We start from the raw sequence: 25,579 nt of genomic DNA, 5'->3' as shown, positions 1-25,579 counted from the left end.
CAATGAGTCAGTTCTTCACATCGGGTAGCCAAGGTATTGGAGCTTCAGCTTCAGCATCAGTCCTTCCAATGAATATTCAGGACTGATTTCCTTTAGGATGGACTGGTTTGATCTCCTTGCAGTCCAAGGGACTCTCAAGAGTCTTCTCCAACACCACAGTTCAAAAGCATCAATTCTTCAGCACTCAGCTTTTTTATGGTCCAACTCTCACATCCATACATGACTACTGGAAAAACCATAGCTTTGACTAGGCGGACCTTTGCTGGCAAAGTCATGTCTCTGCTTTTTAATATGCTGTCTAGGTTGGTCATAACTTTTCTTCCAAGGAGCAAGCGTATTTTAATTTTATGGCTGCAGTCACCATCTGCAGTGATTTTTGGAGCCCGAGAAAATAAAGTCTGTCACTGTTTCCGTTGTTTCTCCACCTGTTTGCCATGAAGTGATGGGACCCGATGCCATGATCTTAGTTTTCTGAATGTTGAGTTTTAAGCCAGCTTTTTCACTCTCCTCTTTCACTTTCATCAAGAGGCTCTTTAGTTCCTCGTTGCTTTCTGCCATGAGGGTGGAGTCATCTGCATATCTGAGGTTATTGATGTTTCTCCCGGCAATCTTGATCCCAGCTTGTGCTTCATCCAGCCCGGCATTGCACATGATGTACTCTGCATATAAGTTAAATAAGCAGGGTAACAATATACAGCCTTGATGTACTCCTTTCCCAATTTGGAACCAGTTCATTGTTCCATGTCCAATCCTAACTGTTGCTTCTTGACCTGTATACAGATTTCTCAGGAGGCAGGTCAGGTGGTCTGGTATTCCCATCTCTTGAAGAATTTTCCACACTTTGGTGTGATTTACACAGAAAAACATCTATTTCTGCTTTATTGACTATGACATAGCTTTTGACTGTGTGGATGACAATAAACTGGGGAAATTTCTGAAAGAGATGGGAATACCAGACCATCTGACCTGCCTCTTGAGAAACCTGTATGCAGGTCAGGAAGCAACAGTTAGAACTGGATATGGAACAACAGACTTGTTCCAAATAGGAAAAGGAGTACGTCAAGGCTGTATATTGTCACCCTGCTTATTTAACTTATATGCAGAGTACATGATGAGAAACGCTGGGCTGGAAGAAACACAAGCTGGAATCAAGATTGCCGGGAGAAATATCAATAACCTCAGATATGCAGATGACATCACCCTTATGGCAGAAAGTGAAGAAGAACTAAAGTGCCTCTTGATGAAAGTGAAAGAGGAGAGTGAAAAAATTGGCTTAAAGCTCAACATTCGGAAAACTAAGATCATGGCATCTGGTCCCATCTCTTCATGGGAAATAGATGGGGAAACAGTGGAAACAGTGGCAGACTTTATTTTTCTTGGCTCCAAAATCACTGCAGATGGTGATTGCAGCCATGAAACTGAAAGACGCCTACTCCTTGGAAGGAAAGTTATGACCAACTTAGACAGCATATTAAAAAGCAGAGACATTACTTTGTCAACAAAGGTCCATCTAGTCAAGGATATTATTTTCCAGTGGTCATGTATGGATATGAGAGTTGGACTATAAAGAAAGCTGAGTGTAGAAGAATTGATACTTTTGAACTGTGGTGTTGGAGAAGACTCTTGAGAGTCCCTTGGACTACAAGGAGATCAAACCAGTCCATCCTAAAGGAGATCAGTCCTGGTTGTTCATTGGAAGGACTGATGTTGAAGCTGAAACTCCAATACTTTGGTCACCTGATGCGAAGAGCTGACTCATTTGAAAAGACCCTGATGCTGGGAAAGATTGAGGGCGGGAGGAGAAGGAGATGATGGAGGATGAGATGGTTGGATGGCATCATCAACTCCATGGATATGAGTTTGGATAAACTCCGGGAGTTGGTGATGGACAGGGAGGCCTGGCGTGCCGCGGTTCATGGGGTCGCAAAGAGTCAGAGACGACTGAGTGACTGAACTGAACTGAACTGAACCCAGTCAAAGGCTTTAGCATAGTCAATGAAGCAGAAGTAGATGTTTTCTTGGGATTCTCTTGCTTTTTCTATGATCCAATGGGTGTTGGCAATTTGGTCTCTGGTACCTCTGCCTTTTCTAAATCCAGCTTGAACATCTGGAAGTTCTCGGCTCATGTCCTGTTGAAGCTTAGCTTGGAGAATTTTGAGCATTACTTTGCTAGTGTGCAAGATGAGGGCAATTGTGCGGTAGTTTGAAGATTACACATCTTTTATTTCATTCCATGAGGCCAGATTGTCCAAATGTCTTCAGGCATTAAAAGCTTCACTGCAAAAGCATTTAATAAAGTAAACACATACTATTGAAAGCACAATCTATTACTTTCTCCCAGTTCATTCTTTCTTGCTCTCGATGGCAGCTCCAGAACCATCTCCACTGCACGCCATCAAGATGATCGCGGTGGCATTCGACTACGTTATGAATCTAAACCTTGAGAAAGTTTAATTTCAAAGTCACAAAAATCCTGAAGCAATAACCAATATCCAAATGAGATTTCTCAACTCATTTGGGGAGGGAGCACCCTCCCCTGGTGGCTCAGTGGTAAAGAATTCGCCTGCCAATGCAGGAGACACGGGTTCGATCCCTGGGTCAGGAAGCTCCCCTGGAGGAGGAAATGGCAACCCACTCTAGTACTCTTGCCTAGAAAATTCCATGGACAGAGGAGCCTGGAGGGCTGCAGTCCCTGGGGTCACAAAAAGAGTCGACATGACTGAGCACACAGGCATGCCTATGTAGCAATCACGCACCTCACCACCTCCTGGGCTGGGGCAGGGTTCCCTCCTTTCAGATCAGGGGTCTGAGTCCCGACGGAGCACTGACACTTTTAACGCACCTCCCTCAGGACTACGTTTACCCAGCAGCTCCAGGCCAGTCTCAGCCAAAGAGCGCACTCCTCGGTCAGCCAGCACCATCCCAGTCCTCTCCCCTTCCCCTTCTCCTCCTCCTCCCTCTCCCTCCCCTTCCTTCCTTGGCCATGGTGGCCTTGAGAAGGTGGCATGGCCTCCCGCACCTCAGATGAGGTAGCCATTGTTCAGTAGCCAGGTGGCCAGCCCTGTGCCTTTAAGGGTCCTTGGTACCAAGGCCCAGCCAGCTACTGCAGGCCAGGCTGACTGCCCTGGGCCCCTACCTTGGAGAGAGCAGCACTCTTTTCTTCCTGGAGTAACAGCTTGATCTGGACTTGGATTTGCTCTCCCTGCCTGTCATGTCTCTGTAGACCTTGGGACTGCTGCCCTTGTCCTCAGGTTCGAACCAAGGGTGTGACGTGAAACCGCAGCCAGTAGTCATGCCATTTCCAGCAGCAGCAACTTCACTACAACTAGGTGCGCACGACTGTCCCCCGACTCGCCCCCTCACGCCTGCGACATAAAAGCTCCAGTCAGAGGCAACAGCTCAGGTGTCTGAGGGTGGTCCCTCAAACTGCCTGCTTTTTCTGCAGGAGTGACTTCCACTGCCTTCGAAATGGGACATTGAAGAATCACACATGGAAAGAGAACAAGACCCTGATACCATCAATCAAGTCATGAATTACGTTAGACAATAATACTACTTCATCCAAGGGGTTCCAAGCCCCTAGTACAGGACTCTCCTGGCATGTGAACTTGTCTGAAGTCAGCAAGATACTGGGGAGCAGCTGCTCACTGATATCCTTATGCAGTACTAAGATTTGTGAAATTGCACACGTGCAAGTCTCTGTTTTGCTGTTTCTCTGATGAGTCCCTCCTAAAACAGTCCATGAAACACAGTCAGAAAAACAAGGCACGGATTTTCAGTCTGACCAGAATATTAAACATCCCAAGGGGTTTCTTAAGAAATTAAATTACTCAGAAACAAAGAGAGAGCCATCTTGCTCACTGGAGTGAGGACTCCTGTGATCAGGCCATGGCAGGAGAGTCATTTAAGAAGCTCTGGACTGGTTCCAAACTGGGAGAGGAGTACATTAAGGCTGTATACGGTCACTCTATTTATTTAACTTCTACGCAGAGTACATCATGCGAAATACCAGGCTGGATGAAGCACAAGCTGGGATCAAGATTGCCAGGAGAAATATCAATAACCTCAGATATGCAGATGACTCCACCCTCATGGCAGAAAGCAACGAGGAACTAAAGAGCCTCTTGATGAAAGTGAAAGAGAGTGAAAAAGCTGGCTTAAAGCTCAGCATCCAGAGGGATGGGATGGGGAGGGAGATGGGAGGGGGGTTCAGGATGGGGAACACATGTAAACCCATGGCTGATTCATGTCAATGTATGGCAAAAACCACTACAATATTGTGAAGTAATTAGCCCCCAACTAAAATAAATAAATTTATTAAAAAAAAATATTGTATGACATATTGGAAAATTGCTAAGAGAGTAGATTTTAAAGGTCTTTATTTTTCACAAGAAAAAAAGAAAAGAAAATTTCTGTAACTGTGTGGTGATAGTTGTTAACTAGACTTATTGTGGTGGACATGTCACAATGCATATAAATATTAAATCATTATGTTGTACACCTGAAAGTAATATAATGTCATATGTCAATTATGCCTCAATTTAAAAATAAAATAAAACTTAAAAAAGAAATAAAATGCATATGCAAACTAAAAGAGAAAAAAGAAATATAAAATTCAAGGCTGGTTAAAAAAAATTCTCAGTGCCTCTGGTTTAGACTCATTGCTTGTTTAACGCAATAAAAAAATCTTGAATTAAAAATCAATGAAGTTAATAAACATGTTCAAGTTGAAAAAAAAAAAAAGCTCAACATTCAGAAAACTAAGATCATGGCATCGGGTCCCATCACTTCATGGCAAATAGGTGGAGAAACAACGGAAACAGTGACAGACTTTATTTTCTTGGGCTCCAAGATCACTGCAGATGGTGACTGCAGCCATAAAATTAAAATACGCTTGCTCCTTGGAAGGAAAGTTATGACCAACCTAGACAGCATATTACAAAGCAGAGACATGACTTTGCCAGCAAAGGTCCGCCTAGTCAAAGCTATGGTTTTTCCAGTAGTCATGTATGGATGTGAGAGTTGGACCATAAAGAAAGCTGAGTGCTGAAGAATTGATGCTTTTGAACTGTGGTGTTGGAGAAGACTCTTGAGAGTCCCTTGGACTGCAAGGAGATCAAACCAGTCCATCCTAAAGGAAATCAGTCCTGAATATTCATTGGAAGGACTGATGCTGAAGCTGAAGCTCCAATACTTTGGCCACCTGATGTGAAGAACTGACTCATTGGAAAAGACCCTGATGCTGGGAGAGATTGAAGGCGGGAGGAGAAGGGGACAACGGAGGATGAGATGGTTGGATGGCATCACCGACTCGATGGACATGAGTTTGAGCAAGGTCCAGGAGATGGCGAAGGACAGGGAAGCCTGGCGGGCTGCGGTCCATGGGGTCACAGAGAGTCAGACACAACTGAGTGATCAACAACAAAAGACTCTAACTGGCTAAAGTTGATAATTCTTAAGAAGATAGTGATTTTCAGACATTCTGTTGTCATTTTACAATGACAGTTCTACACATCTGGGACTGACCTCTGTCCAAACATCAGGTCTGTCTCACAGAGCCTTCTGTGTGTCCCGGTGTGTTCACTGCAGACAGGCTCTGAGGGTTGCAGCAAACACCCACTTGGAAAACGGTGCTTGTGTCCTTGGTTCATCCCCCAGTCATGGCCCCACAGGTTACTGCCCTGATGGAACAGATCCTTGGAGGGCAGGTCTTACCCCTGCTGCTTCTACACACAAATCTGTTAAAATTCTTGGGGAATCTATTATCTTCCCGAATTGGATTTCATGACTTGGAGACTTGTTATAAAACAGCCCATAAAACCATGCTGAAGATCTGAGCGCAGGGAGCAGTGCTGATCGTGGTGGCGGTGGTTTAGCTGCTCAGTGTTTCCCGCTCTTGCAACCCCAGGGACAGTAGCCCGCCAGGGTCCTGTGTGCATGGGATTCCCTGGCAAGAATACTGGCGTGAGTAGCCATTTCCTTCTCCAAGGGATCTTCTTGACCCAGGGATCAAACCCAGGTCTCTTGAATTGCAGGCAGATTCTTCCCTGAGCCACCAAGGAAGCACCTGGGGTGACTGGATTCACTCATTCTTCTTGATCAGGCCTGAGTATTTTGGGTGACTTAGTACATATTTGTTGAGAACAATTGATTACTTTGCTACAATTTACAATCTGATGAAGATATTGCAAACAACCTGAGAGAAAGAGTGCTAATCAGGCTGGAGCCGCGGGCTCCTGGCCTTTCTCATCAAACGGCAGGGAGGGAGAGAAGCCTCCTGTCGGGGCCGCTGAGGGCTCTGTGGTCCCACCCGCCCGGCAGCCTCTGAGCTGGGCTGCGGTCCCAGCGGCCAACGCCAGAGGGCGCGCCGCCACCGGCTCCTCCAGGCCGCGGGCAGAGGCTGCCGGCCGGTCAGTTGTGCGGACGCCTTGAACGGGACCGGGCCAGGTCAGGCGAAGGGCCTCGGGAGGCCGGACCCTGAGGATCACGGAGGCCTTGTCCGTTTCGGCCATTGTTTCGAGGGTCAGTTTGTTTTGCAGTTTCCCCAACCTGCTCCTGGGTTAATGCAGGAGACACTGGGTGGATCCCTGGGTCAGGAATATCCCCTGGAGGAGGGCATGGCAACCCACTCAGTATTCTCTCCTGGGGAATCCCATGGACAGAGGAGCCTGGTGGTCTACAGTCCATGGGGTCACAAACAGTCGGACACGACAGAGCACACAGTACATTAGCGAATACAGGTAGTTGAATAATTGTTTCAAAAGCTCAACAGATAACAAGGGTTTTTTTTGCTAGAAATAAGACATTTTTGGACAATTTTATCATGTATCACAAATCTTTGTTTCCCCCTGTGTGCAACCAAGCTTCTTCTGCATTTTGGAGTTGAGCACCAAGGAGCCTCAAACATAAAAAACATATTGAGTAAATTCACGGTGCTGGGGCTTTTCAGGGTGAAGCTTCAGAGACCAGCTACTAAAACTCACCTCTGGGAGTGAAGTAGTCACTGGGGTGCGGACAAAGGCAAGACGAACACCGGCTGTGGTCGGGGAGGGCAGAGGTCGACCCTAAGTAGCCACAGTCACAAAGGAGGCGCAGGTATGAGGGCTCGTAGCATCGATCGCTGCTGGAGGGCTTTTTCTGGTCGCTTGGCGCTGAGCCCAAGGTTCCTGACACGGTACTATGCCCAGTTTGAGGCTTCTGGACAGGGAAGGGGTGTGCACAGCTTGCAGGGGTTCTGAGGATGCCCCCAAACATAATGAAGGCCAAATTCAGTCTTGAGCCAGGTTCTAGCACCAGCTCTCTCTTCCGATGGGGGTTCAGAGAGGCTGAATAATCTCACAGTCACTCAGAGAATCCTCTGAAGGGTCAAAACTCACATCCAGGTCTGTCTGACTCCAGGCCTATGATTTTAAACACCGTCATTGAAGGGCCTGCCTGCTGGGAGCAGGGAAGAACCTGGGTGATTCCACGTGGACATCGAAGCCTGAGAGGAGACGGGCCGTGGATCTTCAAGGGTTTGTGCAGCAAGGAGTGATGTGAGCTCCTGGTTCTCCTCTTTTATTTCAGTAGAGAATGCAACCTAAACCTGCAGTATGAGCTAAATACAGCCAAGTGTCACGTACTATGATGCTCGCAAGGGTCCAGCTCTGTGAAGCGGAGCCCCAGGCCCGTCCCAGGGCCTGGCACATACACAGATGCACATGTCTCTGACCGAGACCTACTGATTCCTCTTACTTCTTAGGGTCTGTATCTTGGGATCAGGGTGTAATTTCACCACATTGAGGAGTTTTAATCTATTTATTCAGATATTTGTTAAAGTAATAATCACACATTTTTAAGGCAAATTATACAAATATATCTGAGAATTATAAACAAATCCACAACAAGACAAAATATGGTAACAGAGTATGAGTTCCTAACTAGAGAGAAAAATCCGATTCAAAAGCCTTTAGCTCCCAGTGTTACTCTGCATAATTTGTTTGCAGCTATCAGCCCTAGAAGCACAAAAAATAATTTCGCTGCATCATCTGCTCAGACATCCTGTGAGCACATGCAGTTCGGATGCTGACTCACACTCGTGTAGCTGTCCAGTGAACACACACAGTTCGGATGCTGACTCACGCGCGTGTAGCTGGCCCTGGTGATAAGGTGAGGAGGCCCTGGCCTGGCCAGGGTAAGAGGCGGCGTCCCTGAGGACGGGGAGCTGCCCCGGGAGGCCGTGACGGCCTCGCCGTTTGTCCACCACCGCTTCTGGCACGTCTCCTCCTCCTCTGTGCTCTGAGTGCCCCCCTCCACTTCATCTTTTGGGTCCAGGAGGTGGCCTTGCTGAACTTCAGTTCCATGGGATCAAAAATACACGCTGGAAACAAACACTGTTCTTAGGTAAAGACGGTAAAATATCAGTTTTCTAGAACACGTGGGAAATGAAGAATTTAAATTCATTGACAATTCTACTTTATTTAGAATTGATTATATACCTTAAAAAAAAAAATAACAGCCTTGTGTGCATGCTAAGTCGCTTCAGTCATGTCTGACTCTGTGCGACCATATGGACTGCAGCTAGCCCGGCTCCTCTGTCCATGGGATTCTCCAGGCAAGAACAATGCAGTGGGTTGCCATGCCCTCCTCCAGGAGCTCTTCCTGACCCTCTTTTAAAAAATAACAGCCTTATTGAGACATAATTGTATAACATAAAATTCACCATTTCAAGCTGTATTTTCAGTGGTTTTGGTATATTCTACGTTGTGCAATCGTCACCCAAAGGGCCACACGCAGCTATGGCTCCCAGTTCTCCTCCCCAGCCCTTGGCAACTGCTAATCTACTTCATGTCATTCTGGGCATTTCATAGAAATGAAATCATGCGCTATGTGGCCATTTGTATCGGGCCTCTTTCACTGAGCAGAATGTCTCAATGTTTATCTGCAGTGCAGCGTGTATAGAACTTTATTCCCAGGTCTCCCGCATTGCAGGCAAATTCTTCACTGTCTGAGTCACCAGGGAAGTCCCTTATTCCTTTTCATGGTTGCATAATGTTCTGTAGTATGGTTGTATCCCATTTTGTTTTTTTGTTCATCAGTTGATGGAACATTCTTGTACAACCTTTTGTGTGGACATGTGTTTTTAATTCTCTTGGGTATATACCAAAGAGTGGAATTGTTAAGTGATATGGTACGTCTGTGCTTAACTTTAGAGGCCAGACTGTTTCCCAGGGTGGCTGCACAATTTCACATCCTGTCACCACAGCCCGCCTCAACCCTTGTCTTCTGTGTTTTGACTTTAGTCGCCTGGTGGGTGTGGAGTGAGTTTTCACTGTGGTTTTTACTTGCATTCCCCTGATAGTATTGAGCATCTTCTCATGGGTTTCTTAGCCATTTGTCCATATTCTTTGGATAAATATCTAAATAATCAGATGATCTTTTGCTATGTCAATTGTGTTGTTGAAAATCTTTCTGAAATGGGTCAAAGTATTTTTATACTAGACTGGTACTTCCACGGTTGCACTTTGAACCTTCTGGCTTGCTGGTGCTGGAAGATGCTGGGCCTTTAGGAAGTCTGCCAGATCCCAGAGGGTTTCTCTTTTCTGTTGTTTCCCTCATCCTTCACTGAAAGGCTGTGCTGGGAACTGCCCATGGGTAGAGACTGCGGCAACGGAACCCAGTCGTCCAGGTCTCTCAGGGAAAGGGTAGAACGGGGCTGCTTTCTGTGCTGTGGACGCATTAGGACTTGGAAGAGGAGAGGATGAAGGCTCTCTGTCATGTCCTGCTCTGGAGCGTGTCTGCTTACCCTGACCTTGCACACTGCATGTGTCAGGGGGACTACACAGTGCAAAGCAAAGTCTCACGTGAAATACTAGGAGTTGAATTCTTACAGTTTTTATTTGCACGATATAGTTAAGGAGTAATCAGGCACACAACCCATCAAGGGATAGCTCACATGATCACAAGATATTCCCAGAACTTTTTGGCAGGTAGAAGAGCCACCTCAGTCAACACATTGATGGAATCCTGTGGCTTAAAATAAGCGGAGTGGGATGAGGTGAAAGGTGGGAGGGAAGCTCAAGAGGGAGGGGACATATGTGTACCTATGACTGACCCACGTTGATGTACGGCAGAAACCCACACAACATTGTAATTATCCTTCAATTAAAAATAAATTTTTAAAAAGCCGCACTGTTTTTTCCCATTATCTTAAATGGCTAAAACCTTTAAATAGAACCTATTGTGTTCTCTTTCACCTTTAACTATAAGCCTAAAATAATAAATCCATGTTGGATGCTGAATGTTTGGTAAGTAGTAGGCTCTCATAAAACACATTGAATGATAATACAAGAATATTTTGTAATTAAATTCAGTCACCTATGTAAAAATGTCACCCTGTTCCTAGTTCAATATTCTCATGTAAGAATTGAAATAATCTTAATGACAGCAACCCCTGATGTTTCATCATTCATTTATTTCCAGTACACACAAACACACACACACACCAAGATTATAAAATCCTTGAAGTGGGCAAATATCTTAAAGTACCACTTGCCCATCATGTGTTCTTTTAAAAAATTTTTTGGGCGTTGATAAATTTTATTTAAGAACTTATACAAATATTCCAGATTGAGTTTTAATTCTCATCTTCCTCCTCTTCTTCATCTTGATTAATCTGGAAGTAATGCAGCTTATGACTTTCTTTGCTATTAGCAACTATGTGTAGCCAGTCACATAGATTATTCGTCTTCAAATATTTTTTTGTAAGATATTTCCAATATCTTTTGGAAAAGGACCCCAGAAGTTACAGTGATCTTGCTTTGGCTTCTTTCTGACTGTGATGACACTGCTTCCCAGACTGCAGCCTTTTCCATCCACCTTGATCCTGAAGACACGGCTCAGTTTTGCTGGCATCTTCTACAGGACGGGCCTAGTCCAGAGGGCACTTCAGGACCGGCTTCTTTTTATGCACCCCCTTCGCCATAAGCTTTTTCACTGGCACCATGGTGGCAGCAGTGGCAGGAAGGGTAACATTTTTATATATTTGTTTCTTGATGGCTGCACTGGGTCTTCACCGTTGCGTGGGCTTCTTCTCTAGTTGCGGTGTGCGGGGGCTCCTCACTGCGGCGGCCTCTCTGGTGGAGCACACGCTCAGTAGTTGTGGCTCCAGGGCATGTGGGGTCTTCCTGGGCCAGGAATCTAACCTCTGTCTCCTGCATTGGCTGGCAGATTCTTTACCCTTGAACTGCCAGAGAAGCCCCTCTCCATGTGCTCTTAATAAAGGAATTTAGAGAAGCAGACTTTGGGGTTCGCATAATGTCAAAGGCTCTGTCTTTACTCTGTTAAGCTTTTTGACCCTCTTGACCTCCCACCACCCACCCCCACCTCTGGCAACTACCAATCTGTTCTCTGTATCTATGAGCTTATTATTATTATTATATTTTACATAAAAGAGAGATTGTACAGTGTTTGTTTTTCTCTGTCTGTCTGACTTATTTTTCTCAGCATAATGCCCAAGAAGTCCATTCATGTTTTCTCAAATGGCAAGATTTCATTCTTTCTGGTGACTGAATAATATATATATATGCATAACTATATATCTTGCGATTTCTCTATCCGTTCTTCCGTTGATGGGCACTTGGGTTGCTTCCATATCTTGGCTGTTGTAAACAGTGCTGCTGTGAACACGGGGGACGTGTACACCTTTCAGGTTAGTGCTTTTTTTGGTTAGTGCTTTTATCCTGTGTGGCAGATGCCTACAGTAAAGAAGGAAAGAAATAATATTTCATTATTTCATGCTTGCCAAGTAAACGCCAGGCACTGTTGTAGTCATTTTTGTAAACATTTAACCCTGACATGCGTTCTGGAGAGGGTTCTCTTTACAAAGGAGCAATGGAAGCTTATGGGGGCCGAGTGAGCTCGGGGTCAGCCTCTGCCCTCTGCGTCTCCACCAGGCCCTCTGCACCGGCCACAAGCGCACTGGGCCGCTGCCCTTCACGGTCACTTGTGTTTGTTCTGTTTTTGTTTCCTTCTCACGTGTGTGGGCTACTTGGGGCTGGGGCTCTAGATTAGAACAATACACGCTTCTAGTAACTGCAGGCTCCAGCAAATCCACGATGCCTAGTGGGTTTTATTGGTTGATCTTTTAGAAATTTTATCCTTCCTAAATAAAAAGTTATCAAATCAGTTAAGTAATTTCTCAGTTTGGAGTTAGGGATAAGTGAGGATGATTTGAAAGCGTAAGTTAGATGAAAGGTTGAAACCTTTCCTTCAAAATATTTGAGATACTTTGCAAGTTAATACCTAAACCAGCAAAAACTACAGCAAGATTGAGGAGACGCTGCTCTGGCGAAAGAATCAGGGCTCCAGAGGAAGGGCTGTTTTTTTCTGCCAAGTCAATGAGCATATTTTCTGGAATTTTAAACGTAAACTGAAGCATATCCTGTCTGTGCCTGACCAGCAAAGGCCCCAGGCTCAGCTGACCGGACGTTGGATAGGGGATATCAGTCTTCAGACAGCTGGTCAAGGGTAGCTACTGGGCTTTCTTTGGACCATCTTCCAACTTTCTGGTCCTATAACAGAGTTCTCTCCTCCCTAAACCTGCAGTTTTCAAATAGCTTGGTTTTTTGTTGCGATCCCTGCTCCCACCTGGATGCTGACCAAGTCCCTGTGTTTCCAAGGATAGAGGGCAGGGGCCTGTCAAGGAAAAGTCCTGCTGGTTCGAGGCAGGGAAGGGGACCCTCGGCAGGGGAGTCCTGCAGTGGGACATCTGTCCCTCTGTCCTGTGTCTGTCCCCACCCTCGTCCTGCACAGAAGCTGAGGTTGGAAACTCCACACAGGGTGTGAGGGCCGCTTGGGAGGGAGCTGCCTTTGGGTCTGGATTGTGACACTCAGGTCACAGTTCTGTCCTGGGACCAGAGGCAGTGAGCTGGCAGTCGCTTCCTTATGCTTTCCACTGCTGTCTTTTCACAAAGGGAAGCACAGAGCAGCGATGACCTCGCCGGGAGCCCAGCACTGGGACGCCTGCCCGCCGGCTCCCTGGGGTCTGGTCTTTGTCAAAACTGGGAGCTTTTCCCCACTTTGGTTCCTGTTCTGTCCTGGCAGCTCCTTGGCCCCACACTTAAACACTCAGCGCAGCTGGTGACACTTAAATAAAGTGCAGGAAACCCTGCTGCGAGGGGCTTCTGTTTTCCCTTTCTTTGTTTGGCTTTAACATCTCCCTTTGCTCGTGGGCTTTATCTGTTTCCTGTTTTGTAAAAGGAGGGTTTCAGGGGAGTCAAAGTAAATAAATGAAGAATGAATCTGAAGCACAGGATCCAAGCATTTTCTTGACATTTGCTAAACAAAATGATAAACGGGAAAAAAGTAAGGAAACACAAACAAACAAAAAACCAGAAATGAGAGCAAACACGATACGACGCTTAAGTCAATAAATATAAACAGGTAAAACTGGGGGCAAAGCCACTCAGACTAGATTACAAAACAAAATTCGAGTGTTCCACTTAGAAGATACAAATCTGAAAGAAAATGACACAGAAATATTAAACATTAAATGATGTCAAAAAAACAAATCAATCGTGTAAACCAGAGGAGTAAACACGAGACATCCCAATGGAAAAGGCCCAGGACCCACGTGAAGGGCGCACAGGGCGAGCCCTTCTCCATCGGGAAGACCCAGGAGCCCTCTGCGCCCTGGGTGGTGAGCCTGTCACCCTCTGGAAAGGAGTCTGTGTCAAGTATGAAAAGCTTCTGATACAACACGCTGGTATTTTTTAAGCAATAAATTTGGGGGAAATTTTTCTCACACTATGAACAAAAATTCCATATTTATTAACTTCTATATTAATTAAAGATTTTAAGTGAATCAGGAAAACTATGAAAAATTAAGGATAACATAGAATATTTTTTCCACTCTTAGCTTGAGAGAGCCCTTTCTATGTACAGCAGAAGAACCAGGTGCCATGAGGGAAAAGAGTCATAGACTTGATGACCTAGAAATAAATTAGGTGAAATGATAAATAATAATGGGAAAATATCTGTGACACTGATAATAGAAAAAGTAAATATTGACAGTGCATGTTAAAAACCACAGGAGACACACCAGTAGGAAGTTGACAAAGGCATGCGCAGACAGTTACTCTGCAGAAGAAATCTGGAGGCCAGAGTGTGAGGGGACAGGCGTCTCAGGTGCGGCCGCCACAGGGAGACGTGCACGTTGCTGGGCGCTTCTCAAGGGCAGTTTGGTAGCATCACAAAATTAAGTGTGCGCCTTTGGATTGAATGGTTTCACTTCCAGGACTGTAAGTTGCAGAAATAACATGGGCTAGGATGATTATCATAGTTTCACGTGGAATAGTGAAAAACTGGAAACAACCTAAATTTCTATAGTTAGGGGGCTGATTAAATAAATTAGGGCATATCTGTGCAAAAATACTTTGTAACTGCTAAAAAAGAATGGAGAAGATCTTTGTATACTGTCATGAAACTGTCTTCATGGTATGTTGTTGAATGAAATGAGCAACTGATAAAAAACTATGTAGGATGTGGTGCCATTTTTGTTTAAACAGGCGACTCTACATAGGAGAAAAGTCAGAGCTCACAAGCAAGATGTTGGCAATGATCACTCCCAGAGAGTCCAAACTGTGAGAAACCCACAGTTTGAGACTGTGAAAGAAACCTCTTACTGTTTGAGAAACCTCTTACTTACCCACTCTGTACTGTTTTATATGTTATTTTTTTACAATAAACAAGTATTAGTTTTATACTTAAAAATAAAGATTTGTAACAAACTGTTCATGTTTTTAATATAAATTGCAAACTAGATTTTCTGAATGCTTTAGCGCCTTGTTTTACTGCACTGCCCAGACACTGCATTTTTATACAAATGGAAGGTCTGGGGCAACCCTATGTCCAGCAAGTCCATTTCGGTCAGTTTTCCAGCAGCATTTGCTCACCTTGTGTATTTGTGTCACATTTTGGTAATTGTCACAATATCTCAAAGTTTTTCATTGTTATTATATTTGTTAAGTGATCTGCTATGTCATTACTATGACTCACTGAAGGCTCAGATGATGGCTGGCATTTTCTAGCAGTAGAGTGTTGTTGTTTTTTTAATTAAGGAATGTACTTTTTAAAGATACGATGCTCCTGCACACTTAAATTAAAAGTATAAATTAAAGTACTTAATATAAATTAAGTACTTAATTAAAGTTTAGTGTAAACACAACTCTTACATGTGCCGGGAAGCCAGAACACTCGCAACTCCCTTTCCTGTGGCCTTCACTTTGTTGTGGCGTTCTGGAACAGGCCGAGCAGGTGTGCCTGTTATCAGTAATTGCTTGTAAGTTATGGATCTTTGTGAAATGTATGTGTTCTTTCCGTGCCTCCGGATTCTGTAAGAAGTGTCCGAGGCAAGTAGGCAGGAAGGTGGGGGCTTCTCAACACTCCCCCCAAGTGGGGAGAGAGGCATTAACAGAGCCGGGTCCACTCACGTGCCTGCAGGCTCGGAAACCACCTACTAGAGCCGGGCCCCTGCGGGGCGACGTGGGGGACCGGGCACCGAGTATTCACTTAAACTTTGATATCTAGCGTTGTTCCCTGTGATGGGCTACATTTCAAGGGAAAGCAAGTCCTCGAAATACCAGAGCCATGTATACAGATGGGGTGAGTGAAGGTTTTACAGCCCTTTAATTGGATTCATTGGGACATTCATAAACAGGATAATTAAGGACAAAATTAAAATCATTTTTTCATTCAGAATTATGGTTTTGCCAGCAACGAGGACGAGATGAAAAGGGAGAGTTTACAGTTCAAAGCGTCTGGCAAACATGTTCAGATCATTAATTTCCTTTGCCTCTCTGGGTGCAGCGTGGAACCGCTATTTCAGGATTGTCACAAAACTTCCCACTGAGGAAGGCTTTTCACCAAATCTTTCTCCTACAGAAGGCTTTCCACCAAAACATCCTTCCTACAGAAGGCTTTCTCCTACAAAGGATTTTCTCTGCTCAGAAGGCTTTTCACCAAATCTTTCTCCTACAACCTATAATTGATCAACTGAGCTCATTTTTATCTTCTTATAATTTTTCAAGGAGGTTTCTTTGGTAGCTCAGATGGTAAAGAATCTTCCTGCAATGTGGGAGACCCAGGTTCAATCCCTGGGTCAGGAAGATCCCCTGGAGAAGGCAACCCACTCCGTGTTCAGCAACCCACTCCAGTATTCTTGCCTGGAGAATTCCATGGACGGAGGAACCTGGCAGGCTACGGTCCATAGGGTTGCAAAGAGTCAGACATGACTGAGCGACTAACACACACATAATTTTTTTAGTGAGGAAATAGCGGATGAATTCCTCAGTTGAGTCATTGTTCTGTGTCTTCTATTATTAAGCTACCACCATTGGCACACATTTGCTGACAATAGAGTAAAATGCCCTAAAATAGCAAAGAGTCTGTGTGTCCATACATATGATGAATCTGATGAGGGGAATGGAAAATTCAGACAGCTCTGGGCTGGAAGGAATAGAAGAGCGAGATACCTCCTCCGGCGGTGGGTCTGCCTTCCACAGGGTGTGTGGCGAACTGGTCCCGCGCTGAGTTTGGGGCCCTTTCCAGAAGGGGTTTTTCTCTCTCATGCTGCAAAGCTTCTGCTCTCTTTTCTCCCTGTTTAGACTCCAAAATACAGCATAGATGTTGAAACATGGAGAGTTGAAGCCCGTGGTGGCATCAACTCTCATCCTCATTTCAAGAGGAGCTGGGTGCCTTCTGGGCAGGAGTGTCCCCTCTCGTTCACAATGAAGTGAATGGACTCGGGAGGGCCAGTGTGGACTGGAGCCCGCGACCGTGAGAGCTGCTGCTCGCGTCCAGGTGTCGCTGAGGGCGGGAGCGAGCCTGACTCTGGACGGCGCGGGCTCTCTTGCTGCAGGGCGCGGAGGCGCCTGGCTCGCCCAGTCTGGTCCCGCCCGCGGATGGGGCCCCCTCACCTCCTGTGTGCCCAGGCGACTCCGCTGCGGGTCCGCCCTCCGGTCCTCAGGATGCTGGAAACCTTCTCCAGCAGCAGACGGTTGTCCCTGTCGATGACGGACAGCCGGCCCTCCTCCAGCTGTGCAGACACATGCCAGAGGGGCCTGAGCCCCGCTCCTGGGCCTCCGGGCCTCCTTACGCACCTGCCCGCGCTGCTGCGGCCGCTCCCTGGGCGGCGGGCGGGCTCCTGTGTCCTAACTGGGATACCCGATGACGAGGACGGGGTTGAATTTCCCGGACTTGGAGTGGAAGTAACAGGCAGGGAGAAGCGAGTGTTTGTGAAATTAGGTCATTCCTCAAAACCTCTGACTGTGTCAGTGAAATACAAAGGAAATCACTTTATATTTTAAGAGGGAGATTTTATACTGCTCAGAAGAAGAGAAGAGTTGAGGCGAGAGGAAGTGAAAACCCTCCTACTTTATTTAGGGTTTTGAACCGACTGATCTGCCGATTTTTGCCTGGTTAGGCTGACGCTGGGCGGCATAGAAAGCTCGCAGCATTTTGCTCTGGGAGGTATAAGGATTAGCACAGCCATGCGATGCTGACTCTCACCAGATGGCTTCAACTCCAAGAAATAAAAATTTCAAGGTGGCCACGGAATGGTCTGGTTTAGAGGAACAATGCTAATTAATTACTGTAGATCTGTGATGAATAAATTGCCACATGGGTCCCCTCTGCCCCCTCCCCACTTCTGGATCCCTGCCAGCTCAGCAGGGAGACTAGAGGAAGATCTCTGGTTCAGTTGTCACCAGCTCCATCCCAGGTGAGACAGGCTTCATTGGCTGCCTAGAGGCATTTTATTTTTGATACATGACTTGTTTACTCCCTATGAACCTGCTTTTTTCATTTTCCTGGGTTTTTAAGCTGATATTTTTTGGTTTGTGTTGGCTGTAACAGTAACTGGAGTAGAACTGAAACTTACCTTGAGTTTGCCAAGTTTCAGGCAGAGGTGACTGAGGGTTGGTGGGGCGCGGCTGTCCACCACCGACCGGGCCTCCTGCACCTGTGCAGAGAGGGCAGTGTGACCCACGCACCCTCACCAATTACCCTGAGTTTTCGTTGGGCAGCTTCTGGTCTGTGGGCCCTGGAAACACGTGCAGGTTGTTACTCACAGCGTCGGAGATATCCAGTTGGCCTGGGCAGAAAGTTCTGAAAGAGGCTCCGAACTTGATTCAGAACCTGAGCATCCCCTGGAGGGGAACAGGCAGCCCTCAGACATGGCCTGAAATGGTCATTTTCAAGTAGAGAATCAAGTGTGTGTGGGATGAGATCTCATTAAATGGAACTGCCAGCTGACGTTTCCACTCTGCACTGCCTGGCTTTGAGACAGTGAATTACGTCCCCGAGTCCACCGAACTCTGATTTCTGAGCCTCCAGCAGTGTTTTCAGCTTTAGCATCTTAGCCATTGATTAAGTACAAAATGATCCACGCAGAGTTTCGTATCAGAAATTGTACAAACAGGGGAAGAATTTGTATTTTAAAATGTGATGGACGAAATGCATGAGGGCCATAAGTATTACACTTGCAATAAGAAGGAACCCCCGTATTCTAGCCACTTGCTCACAGATCCCCAGCTGCTGAGACCTCTGATCTGGTCATCTGGAAGTGGCAGCTCCACGACTGCATCTTTCCAGTGTGAGGACATGAGCTCCAGGCATCTGGGACCCAGACCCACAGAGCCGTGTGGTGATGGAGCAGGCGTCCTCGCAGAGAGCCAGGGGATGGCCAGGGGTCTTGGATAATAGGCTCGGGAACCAGCACTTGTGCCCTAAAGTAAGGGGTCCCCAGAAGGACAGAGGGAAGAGAGAGGTCCTCCCCACTGCGTGTGGAGGAGGACATGGTGGATGAGGCTGGACAGTCCGCGCTCCCCTGTCACCCAGGGCATGGGAGCGGGCAGAGGTGAGCCAGACTCGGGCCCTCTAGCCACGCTCGAGCCTGTTAGAGTGGAGTCAGAGGAGGGGTGGAGGCGCTACGGGCTTTTGTTAAGGAAATATCAGCAGCAATTTCTATTTTATTAAGGTAATTTCTTAGCATGAATGGGTGTTGAGGTTCTGGGAAGAGGCCTGCCCAGACATGGGGAGGGGCCTCACTCTGGGGGTGCTGTGGGCTGGGGGAGGAGCCCAGTCATCTTAAGGCTGCACTGAGTCCCTTCCTACCCTCGGGGGTTCTCAGCCAAGCAGCGACGAGCTCCTCGAAAGAGCTGACCCCACTCGAGTACAGGAGAGGAACCACAGGGGGGCCAGGGTGAGTCCTTCCCACCCACAGCGCTTTAGTGCTCCGACGCGCTCGGGCAACCAGACCGGCCGCCCTCCCCGACGGGGAGGCTGCGTGCCCATCCTTGTTCTCAGTGAGCAGGGAAGGCTCCAGAGCCAGGGGTCGCAGGAAGGGAGATGAATTGGGGCGAAGCCAAGAGGCTCCTAGGGGCTCCCACAGGGACGCGGGTGCAAGGCCAGTGAGCGGGCACCGTGCAAACCTTGCACCCAGGCGGGCGGTACCCCAGGAGGAGCAGGAACCTTGGGTTCACTCCTTCAGATCATTCCATGGCACCCCGATTCCCACACAGCCGCTTCTTTGTTTCTCAGCTTTGGTGGCTAGCCAGCACCCTGCACCTGGATGGCTCTGAGACGTCTCGGGGGCAGAAGACTGCCCGGCCACTTGGGACCACAGGGCCACCTTCTCAGAGACCCACGTTTGCATCAGATAGATGGAAATAATAGTGTATCTCTTAACAGAAATAAAAGTCCGTTCCTAGGCCCCTCTGGAGTTTGTTGTTTCAATAGGGGAATTATGCCATGATTGAGAAAGGATGGTCCTAAAACATGGCACTTGGAAGCCATAGTCTACTTAATGGGATTTTTATTGTATGGCATGGCCAACCTTTTAAGGAAATGCCATTTCACCTACTCCATCTCCAAAAAGAAAATGCACCTTTGGCTCCCAGGGGAGCTGTGGCTTCGAGGTGCCGCCCTGCACGCCTGCCCCTACCTTTCTCCTGTGATCCTGGTAGGCTTTCTCCCAGGTGCCCTGCAGGTACCCCCTGCCATGGGAAATGGTCAGCCGGGGGCCTCCAAGCATCTCGGAGAGGACAGAGAGTGGACGCCTGTCCGGTGCAGCCCTGGACAACTGTGTTTGCTGGGTCACATGACAGTCTCCATGGCACCCAAGCTCCGGGAAGGGAATAGACCAGAGAGTGGCCTCTGCACTTGGCAGAAGGAACTGAATGTCCTTCCCTCCAGGGGTATCTCCTCAGCGATGCCGCCTGGAGGGGCGCACTTCAGAGCCCCGCAGGGGAATAAGGTGAGGACTCTCTCCCCTGACTAACCCCTCCCGTCTCCTCTCTCTCCCTGCATCCTCCCCCTCCCCTCCCCCTCCTTAGTCCCCTTCTCTCTGTCTTTGAATTTTATAACAACTTGGACAATTCTAAATATTTTTATCTGCAGCTTAGGTGGCAGATCTTTAGTAACTTTTTCTCCAGTGGGCTTAAGACAGAAAGTTTTAGCCATTTTAAGCCATTCCTCTCTCCCCATCTTTTTCTGTTAGGAATGGGTTTTCTTTGAGACAAAAGAAATAAAGTGATGATAGCATTATCTTTCGAGTTATTCTTCTTTGTCAGAATTATATGCATAATTTTGAGGATGACATAATTAGAGGAACAGGTTAATGACAAAATAGCAGTGCTATTTTCATTTCCGATTCTGGTCTTCACTGCGTTACAGTGTCCATTACAAACCTCTGCAGTGCAGAGTGCGTGAATGGGAGCTCACCGCGCAGCTCTGTGGAAGGGGGCGTATTAGGAGGAATTGGGTTCCGCACAGCAGAAGATAAATATAAGAATTACTGCCTAAAAAATAGTCGGCGCTTTAAGTCTTCCTTAAAATTTCTTAGCCTATAAAGCCTGCCTGTCACAGTCAAAAGACTTCTGCTATGTTATTTTTGTTTACCTGGTTACAGGCACTGATCCAGCCCGCAGTCAGTGGTGCTTGGTGGATATCTGCCATTAGCACTGATGGAACATAGGACTGATGTTGGTGACCGAGTCTGCAGCTGGGAATCTGAGACTTTTCATTCAATCACGGGTCTACATGACTCTCCTCTTTCTTTTCCTGAAGCCTATTGGCCGCAAAGGCTGAGAGATTTTTGATAACCTCAGCATCTTGCCAGGTGCCTGGGGCAGAAGCTACTCTGTCCAGTTTGTTCACACTTGTGTGGACAGCCTGGGCACTGAGGGCAAAGCAGAAACTGGACAAGTCACAGGATGCTTGGTGGCTTTGCTGCACTCACCCTTCCAGCTGTGTGCTGACAGTCCGCCTGGGCTTGCTCTCCACCCACCTCTCGATTCACATTTGCTATTTGATTGGCTTGATGGTGGGGCCCAGGGCAGGGAACCTGGAGAAACTGGACCTGCCCCCATGAGCAGAAAGGTCACCATCAGCTGCCTGGTCTGGCTCCCACTCGCCCATCCACCCCGGCTGGAACTAAATTTTAGTTGCTAGCATGCTCTCAACAAGATTAGAGCAGAAAAGTCTGTTAGTCTGGAGCTCCTCAGGGCTTGTCCTGAGGGAAGAATCTGAAACAGTGACAAGGATTCACACACATTAAGGAATTACTAAAAGTGAAAGATTGGAAGGCCTAGAGTTTAATTTGTAGCAAGAGACAGTGCTGGTCTCTACAGATGTTCTTTTCTGTCCAAGACACAATCCATGATACCATTTTGCATTTTGTGAGCTTTTAAGTAGTGAATTTTTATATGGTTCTAGATTTGAATGTTTAATATTAAAATAGTTTCTACCTATGTTCTGCAGAAAATAAATACCAGAGCCTTTTTTGATTTGCTCATTCACATGATAACTGTGTATTTGGCTCAGCCTTAATCAGTGTTTTGGTCCAATATTGACTTGAAAATTGAGTTTATTAGTAAGGCCTTGAGATGTTACCAATGATACCACAACTACATGAAGCCCTTGCACATGATTGATTGTGATGTGTACACAGGATCGAGTATTTGTGATACAATATGTTTTAATTAAATCCTTAATATTTGTAAATCTTTTCTTGTGCTCTGTGACCACAGTTGACTTTTATGTCCCTCTGCCTTTCCACAAGGGCAGTGTGAGCAACAGGCTCCATCCTTATTTTGCAGGAATCTCAAATTTCATCAAACTTACTCCCTTTTGGAGGGAAACTGGCCCACAGATGTTTGTTCTGAGAAGTAAGGAGGTGCCCCCAGTGGCCTCTGGTGGTTATGGGTCACCGGGGGCCATGATGGGCATACTGGGCCCCTCTGTCCAGTCAGGGCTGCTGCTCCTCCGGCCTGAGACACCTGGAAGCACAGAGAGCATCTTAAATGCACCAAGGGGCTGACTCGGGCTCAGGAGTTTCGAAGCTGCAAAGCTGCAGTCAAAGCAGCCGCAGTCCTGAGCCAGCACAGAGGGGGCTCTTCCTGGGGGTACTCCAGGCACCGAAAATGGAGGTCTCTGTGAGAGACACATGGGCCCCACAGGAGAGCCCTGGGTGAAGGCGAACCAGAAGCCATCTCTAAAGGCAGTTTCCAGGCTCCTGCAGGGCAGGAGCAGAGTAGGGAGTCCCTGCCCCCAGCTCCTGTGCCTGGGCAGCCAAACACTCTCACTCCACGGGACTGGCTGAAACAGCCGTGGTTGGAGACATCCCAAGATGCCAAGAAAAAGTGATAGTCTCCATCCAAGGCCCCAAACCTGCCCAGTGTCTTCAGGGCGTGAGTGTCTTGCAAAGTGAGTCGACATGAGTAGAACCAGTAGAAACCTCAGAACTGACTCCCAGAGACAACAGCTACTGAAATCATGAGACGATCAGAGGACAACAGTGCTCCCTGTGTTTTAAATGGAAAAAAAGATGAAATTGGAAATATCTTCAGGGAACAGGAAACCACAAAATTTTCAACACATGAGGAACATTTACAAAACTGGCAAAATTTGACCATATGCTGAGCCATAAAAAGTCTCCACAAGTTTCAAAGAACCACGATCATACAGATAATGATGCAGTGTGGGGACTGAGCTGAGGATTAAGCAGAGGGACGACTGGGAATCACCTGTATCTGGATGAGCTCCAAGGTCAAGAACAAGACAGGGTGTTCCTGCAGCCGGTGAGTGTGCTTTTAGGATACCTCTGATATATTTGTTAAGTGTTTTGAAAACAAGGAGTTTTAGTTGCCAGTAATTAGTGATGGTGGGGTTATCTGTAGCCTCAGTTATGCAATCACTTTTCAGGGATGTTAGTCCTGAGAAGGTTCACTTCTGTCTCTTAATCCTGCTCTGGAGATATTCTTAGGGAATTAACCCAGAAGAAGAGAAAAGTTTTGAACACAAGTGATGACTTCCCACGTTCCTAGTTTTCCTGCCAGTGGGGCGATGTGTCCTCTAGGGGCAGGTCACCTGCCATATTCACGTGGGGTGCAGAGACTGTAAATGCGCTATAACGCAGGGTCCCAGCCTCCGTGTGGGAAGGCGGTCTGGGGGGCAGTCACTGCCCCATCCCTGTGCCTGTATGACCCTCACTGTGGAGGCGGCTGGCCTTGCATGCTGTTGGGTGACCAGGCAGAAGTCACGTCTCTGCCCTGTGTGCGGGGATGGCGGGCAGGTGGGGCCTTCTTGCTGGCAAAGTTAGCGTAAATAGTTATGTGTGTGGTCTCTCTGTTTTTAGACCCTGCCCTACCATCCTCACTTCACTAAAATAAGCAGATAAGTTCTTGAAGCTTGTTTCTTCCAGGACAGAATTGAACATAAATGTCAGAAAGTGTCTTAGAGTCACCTTGTGCTGGGTCCAGAGGCGCTCTTGAGCTACTTAACTTTTAAAAATGGAAGCGATGCTGTGAAAACAGCCCCAGACCCAGTGGGTAGCAATAGCACGTGTTTCAGCCTCACAGGGCGGGGCCAGGCTGCAGCGGAGACAGAGCTGGGCCCGGGGCTCTGACCCGGGGTCAGGGATGTTTCCCTCTGCCTGGGCCTCAGCGTCTGCCATGCGTTGGTGAAATAACCTACCTTCTGCAGACATCGCAGTAGGTATCTTGATGTCAAGGACACACGGGGCAGCAGGTTTGACCGGGTCTTCAGCTGAAGGTGAGCTGCTGCCTGCCTTGAGGTCGTGGGGTGGGGGCGAAGCGGGTTCCCTCTGCGGCGTTCTGCGGCGTCACTGCGGAGGGGCGGGCAGGGCCAGGCTGGTGGGAGCTGCAGTGTCTTCCCTCCTTCGCAGGTTCACCAGCTCCCACAAGTGGTGTCCTTTGCTGTGTGAGCTTCTGGGGCCCTTTCAGTCAGGTTTCTGACCTCGAGTCTTTGTGGAGACCTCACCGATTAAAATTTCTGACATCTTTGTTCGTTGCCAAACCCGAAGATTCTGTCCCACCCTGACCTCACCTCCCTTCTGCCCCGCCCGCCTCTCTCCCCGTGGCCTCTCTGCAGGAGAAATGCAGACTTGCCCTAAAGCCGAAAAACCTGACGTCCAAAGCCTCCGCTGCACCCAAGGCCTTGGGAAGACACGAGTGGTCTTCTCTTCATAACTTTAACCTCTTTTCTTTTCGATTGAGGACCCCCTCAGCCAACGTCCAGTCATACCTCCTTCAGGACCTGCTGCTGCTTGTACCCCCTCCTCCTCTGCAAAGCCCTCCCTGCTCCTGTGTTCCCTGCTGGGTGGACGTCTCCAGGGGGCTGGGTCACCAGAGGGTGTGAGGCTGGGACGGCAGGACCCCAAGAGCCTTCCACACTCAACCAGATCAACTCTACCTGGACACATTTAATATTTGATTTTGTGTTTTCATGTGAAGAAAACATCCTGAAACTCAGAGAAACTATGAAAAGCAAAGCAATCCATGGCTGGAATCCTAAATGTTAAAGCTAATAACTAACTCACAGGATGTGATGTTTTGCCCTTGAGCATGGGATAGTAATTTGCTGTGAAGCCTAATTTTAAAAGATGTCAGTGAATTGGGCAATGAGTCAGCACAATTCTTACCAATTCAGTGGAGCAACACTGAGGTGAATCATGCAGGAAAGTAGAGAACATGGCCGGTAGATACTGTTTCTTCTCTTTACACTTGAGTTTAGGGATCTGGCTTATTAGTGAACCCAGATGATTGTCATTCACGCTGCAAAGCATCCTCACAGAGACGAGCTGACATGACCTCGGAGCAGACAGCTACATAAAAAAATAGAAAATTAAACGTCGAATTACTGTCCTCAGAAACACTTCAGAAAATAGTGCATATCCATCGTGTAAGAACAGAATGCTATCTTCTAACAAGCAGAGACCAGGAAAGAAATTAAAATACGGGCTTACTGAACTTAAATCCTGTGAAGAGCTGCCGGCCAGGATGGAGCTCAAACGTAGAGATGGGGGGACCCCTGAGAAGAGCTGGGGGTGGTCCGTGGTCAACTCGAGAGCGAAGTGTCTGAATACCAGGGTTTCAGAGAGACAGAAAGAAGGATGAGCGACCACGAGCGCTTGATAGGGAAACTTCCTGAGTGGCTCAGGGGCTGAGCCCACGAGGCTGAGGACAGTGGGAGTGTGACCAGCAACCCACTGTCCTTAAATAAGTTCACCTCACTGTCTAAA

General features: G+C 47.3%; 1 protein-coding gene and 1 pseudogene across 1 annotated transcript; both read right to left on the bottom strand.

The window, feature by feature from the left end:
• Positions 1 to 7,418: 7,418 nt before the first annotated feature.
• CFAP97D2 (CFAP97 domain containing 2) lies at positions 7,419 to 20,071 on the bottom strand. The gene is made up of 7 exons (XM_081547307.1): positions 19,982 to 20,071; positions 17,918 to 17,998; positions 16,956 to 17,074; positions 16,512 to 16,644; positions 8,258 to 8,330; positions 7,623 to 7,679; positions 7,419 to 7,483 (listed from the first exon to the last, which is right to left on the bottom strand). Exons 1-7 carry the CDS (start codon positions 20,069 to 20,071, stop codon positions 7,419 to 7,421), a joined length of 618 nt encoding a protein of 205 aa, XP_081403433.1.
• On the bottom strand, positions 10,616 to 10,984 carry LOC145528896 (large ribosomal subunit protein eL22 pseudogene; annotated as a pseudogene).
• Positions 20,072 to 25,579: the final 5,508 nt, after the last annotated feature.

The sequence above is a fragment of the Giraffa tippelskirchi genome, chromosome 12 (genome assembly GCF_054371585.1).
Source record: "Giraffa tippelskirchi isolate mGirTip1 chromosome 12, T2T-mGirTip1v1.2.pri, whole genome shotgun sequence".
NCBI classification, from domain to species: Eukaryota; Metazoa; Chordata; class Mammalia; order Artiodactyla; family Giraffidae; genus Giraffa; species Giraffa tippelskirchi.
Note: the sequence above shows the minus strand (reverse complement) of the source record. Positions and strands in the feature narration are given on the sequence as shown.

Coding starts and splice junctions, on each gene's coding strand:
- CFAP97D2 (XM_081547307.1), bottom strand. CDS start 20,071: ATGCTTGGAGGCCCCCGGCTGACCATTTCCCATGGCAGGGGGTACCTG. Junction 17,075..17,917: donor TGAAACTTGGCAAACTCAAG/GTAAGTTTCAGT, acceptor GTGTCTGCACAG/CTGGAGGAGGGCCGGCTGTC. Junction 7,680..8,257: donor AGCACAGAGGAGGAGGAGAC/GTGCCAGAAGCG, acceptor TGTATGTGCCAG/GCCCTGGGACGGGCCTGGGG.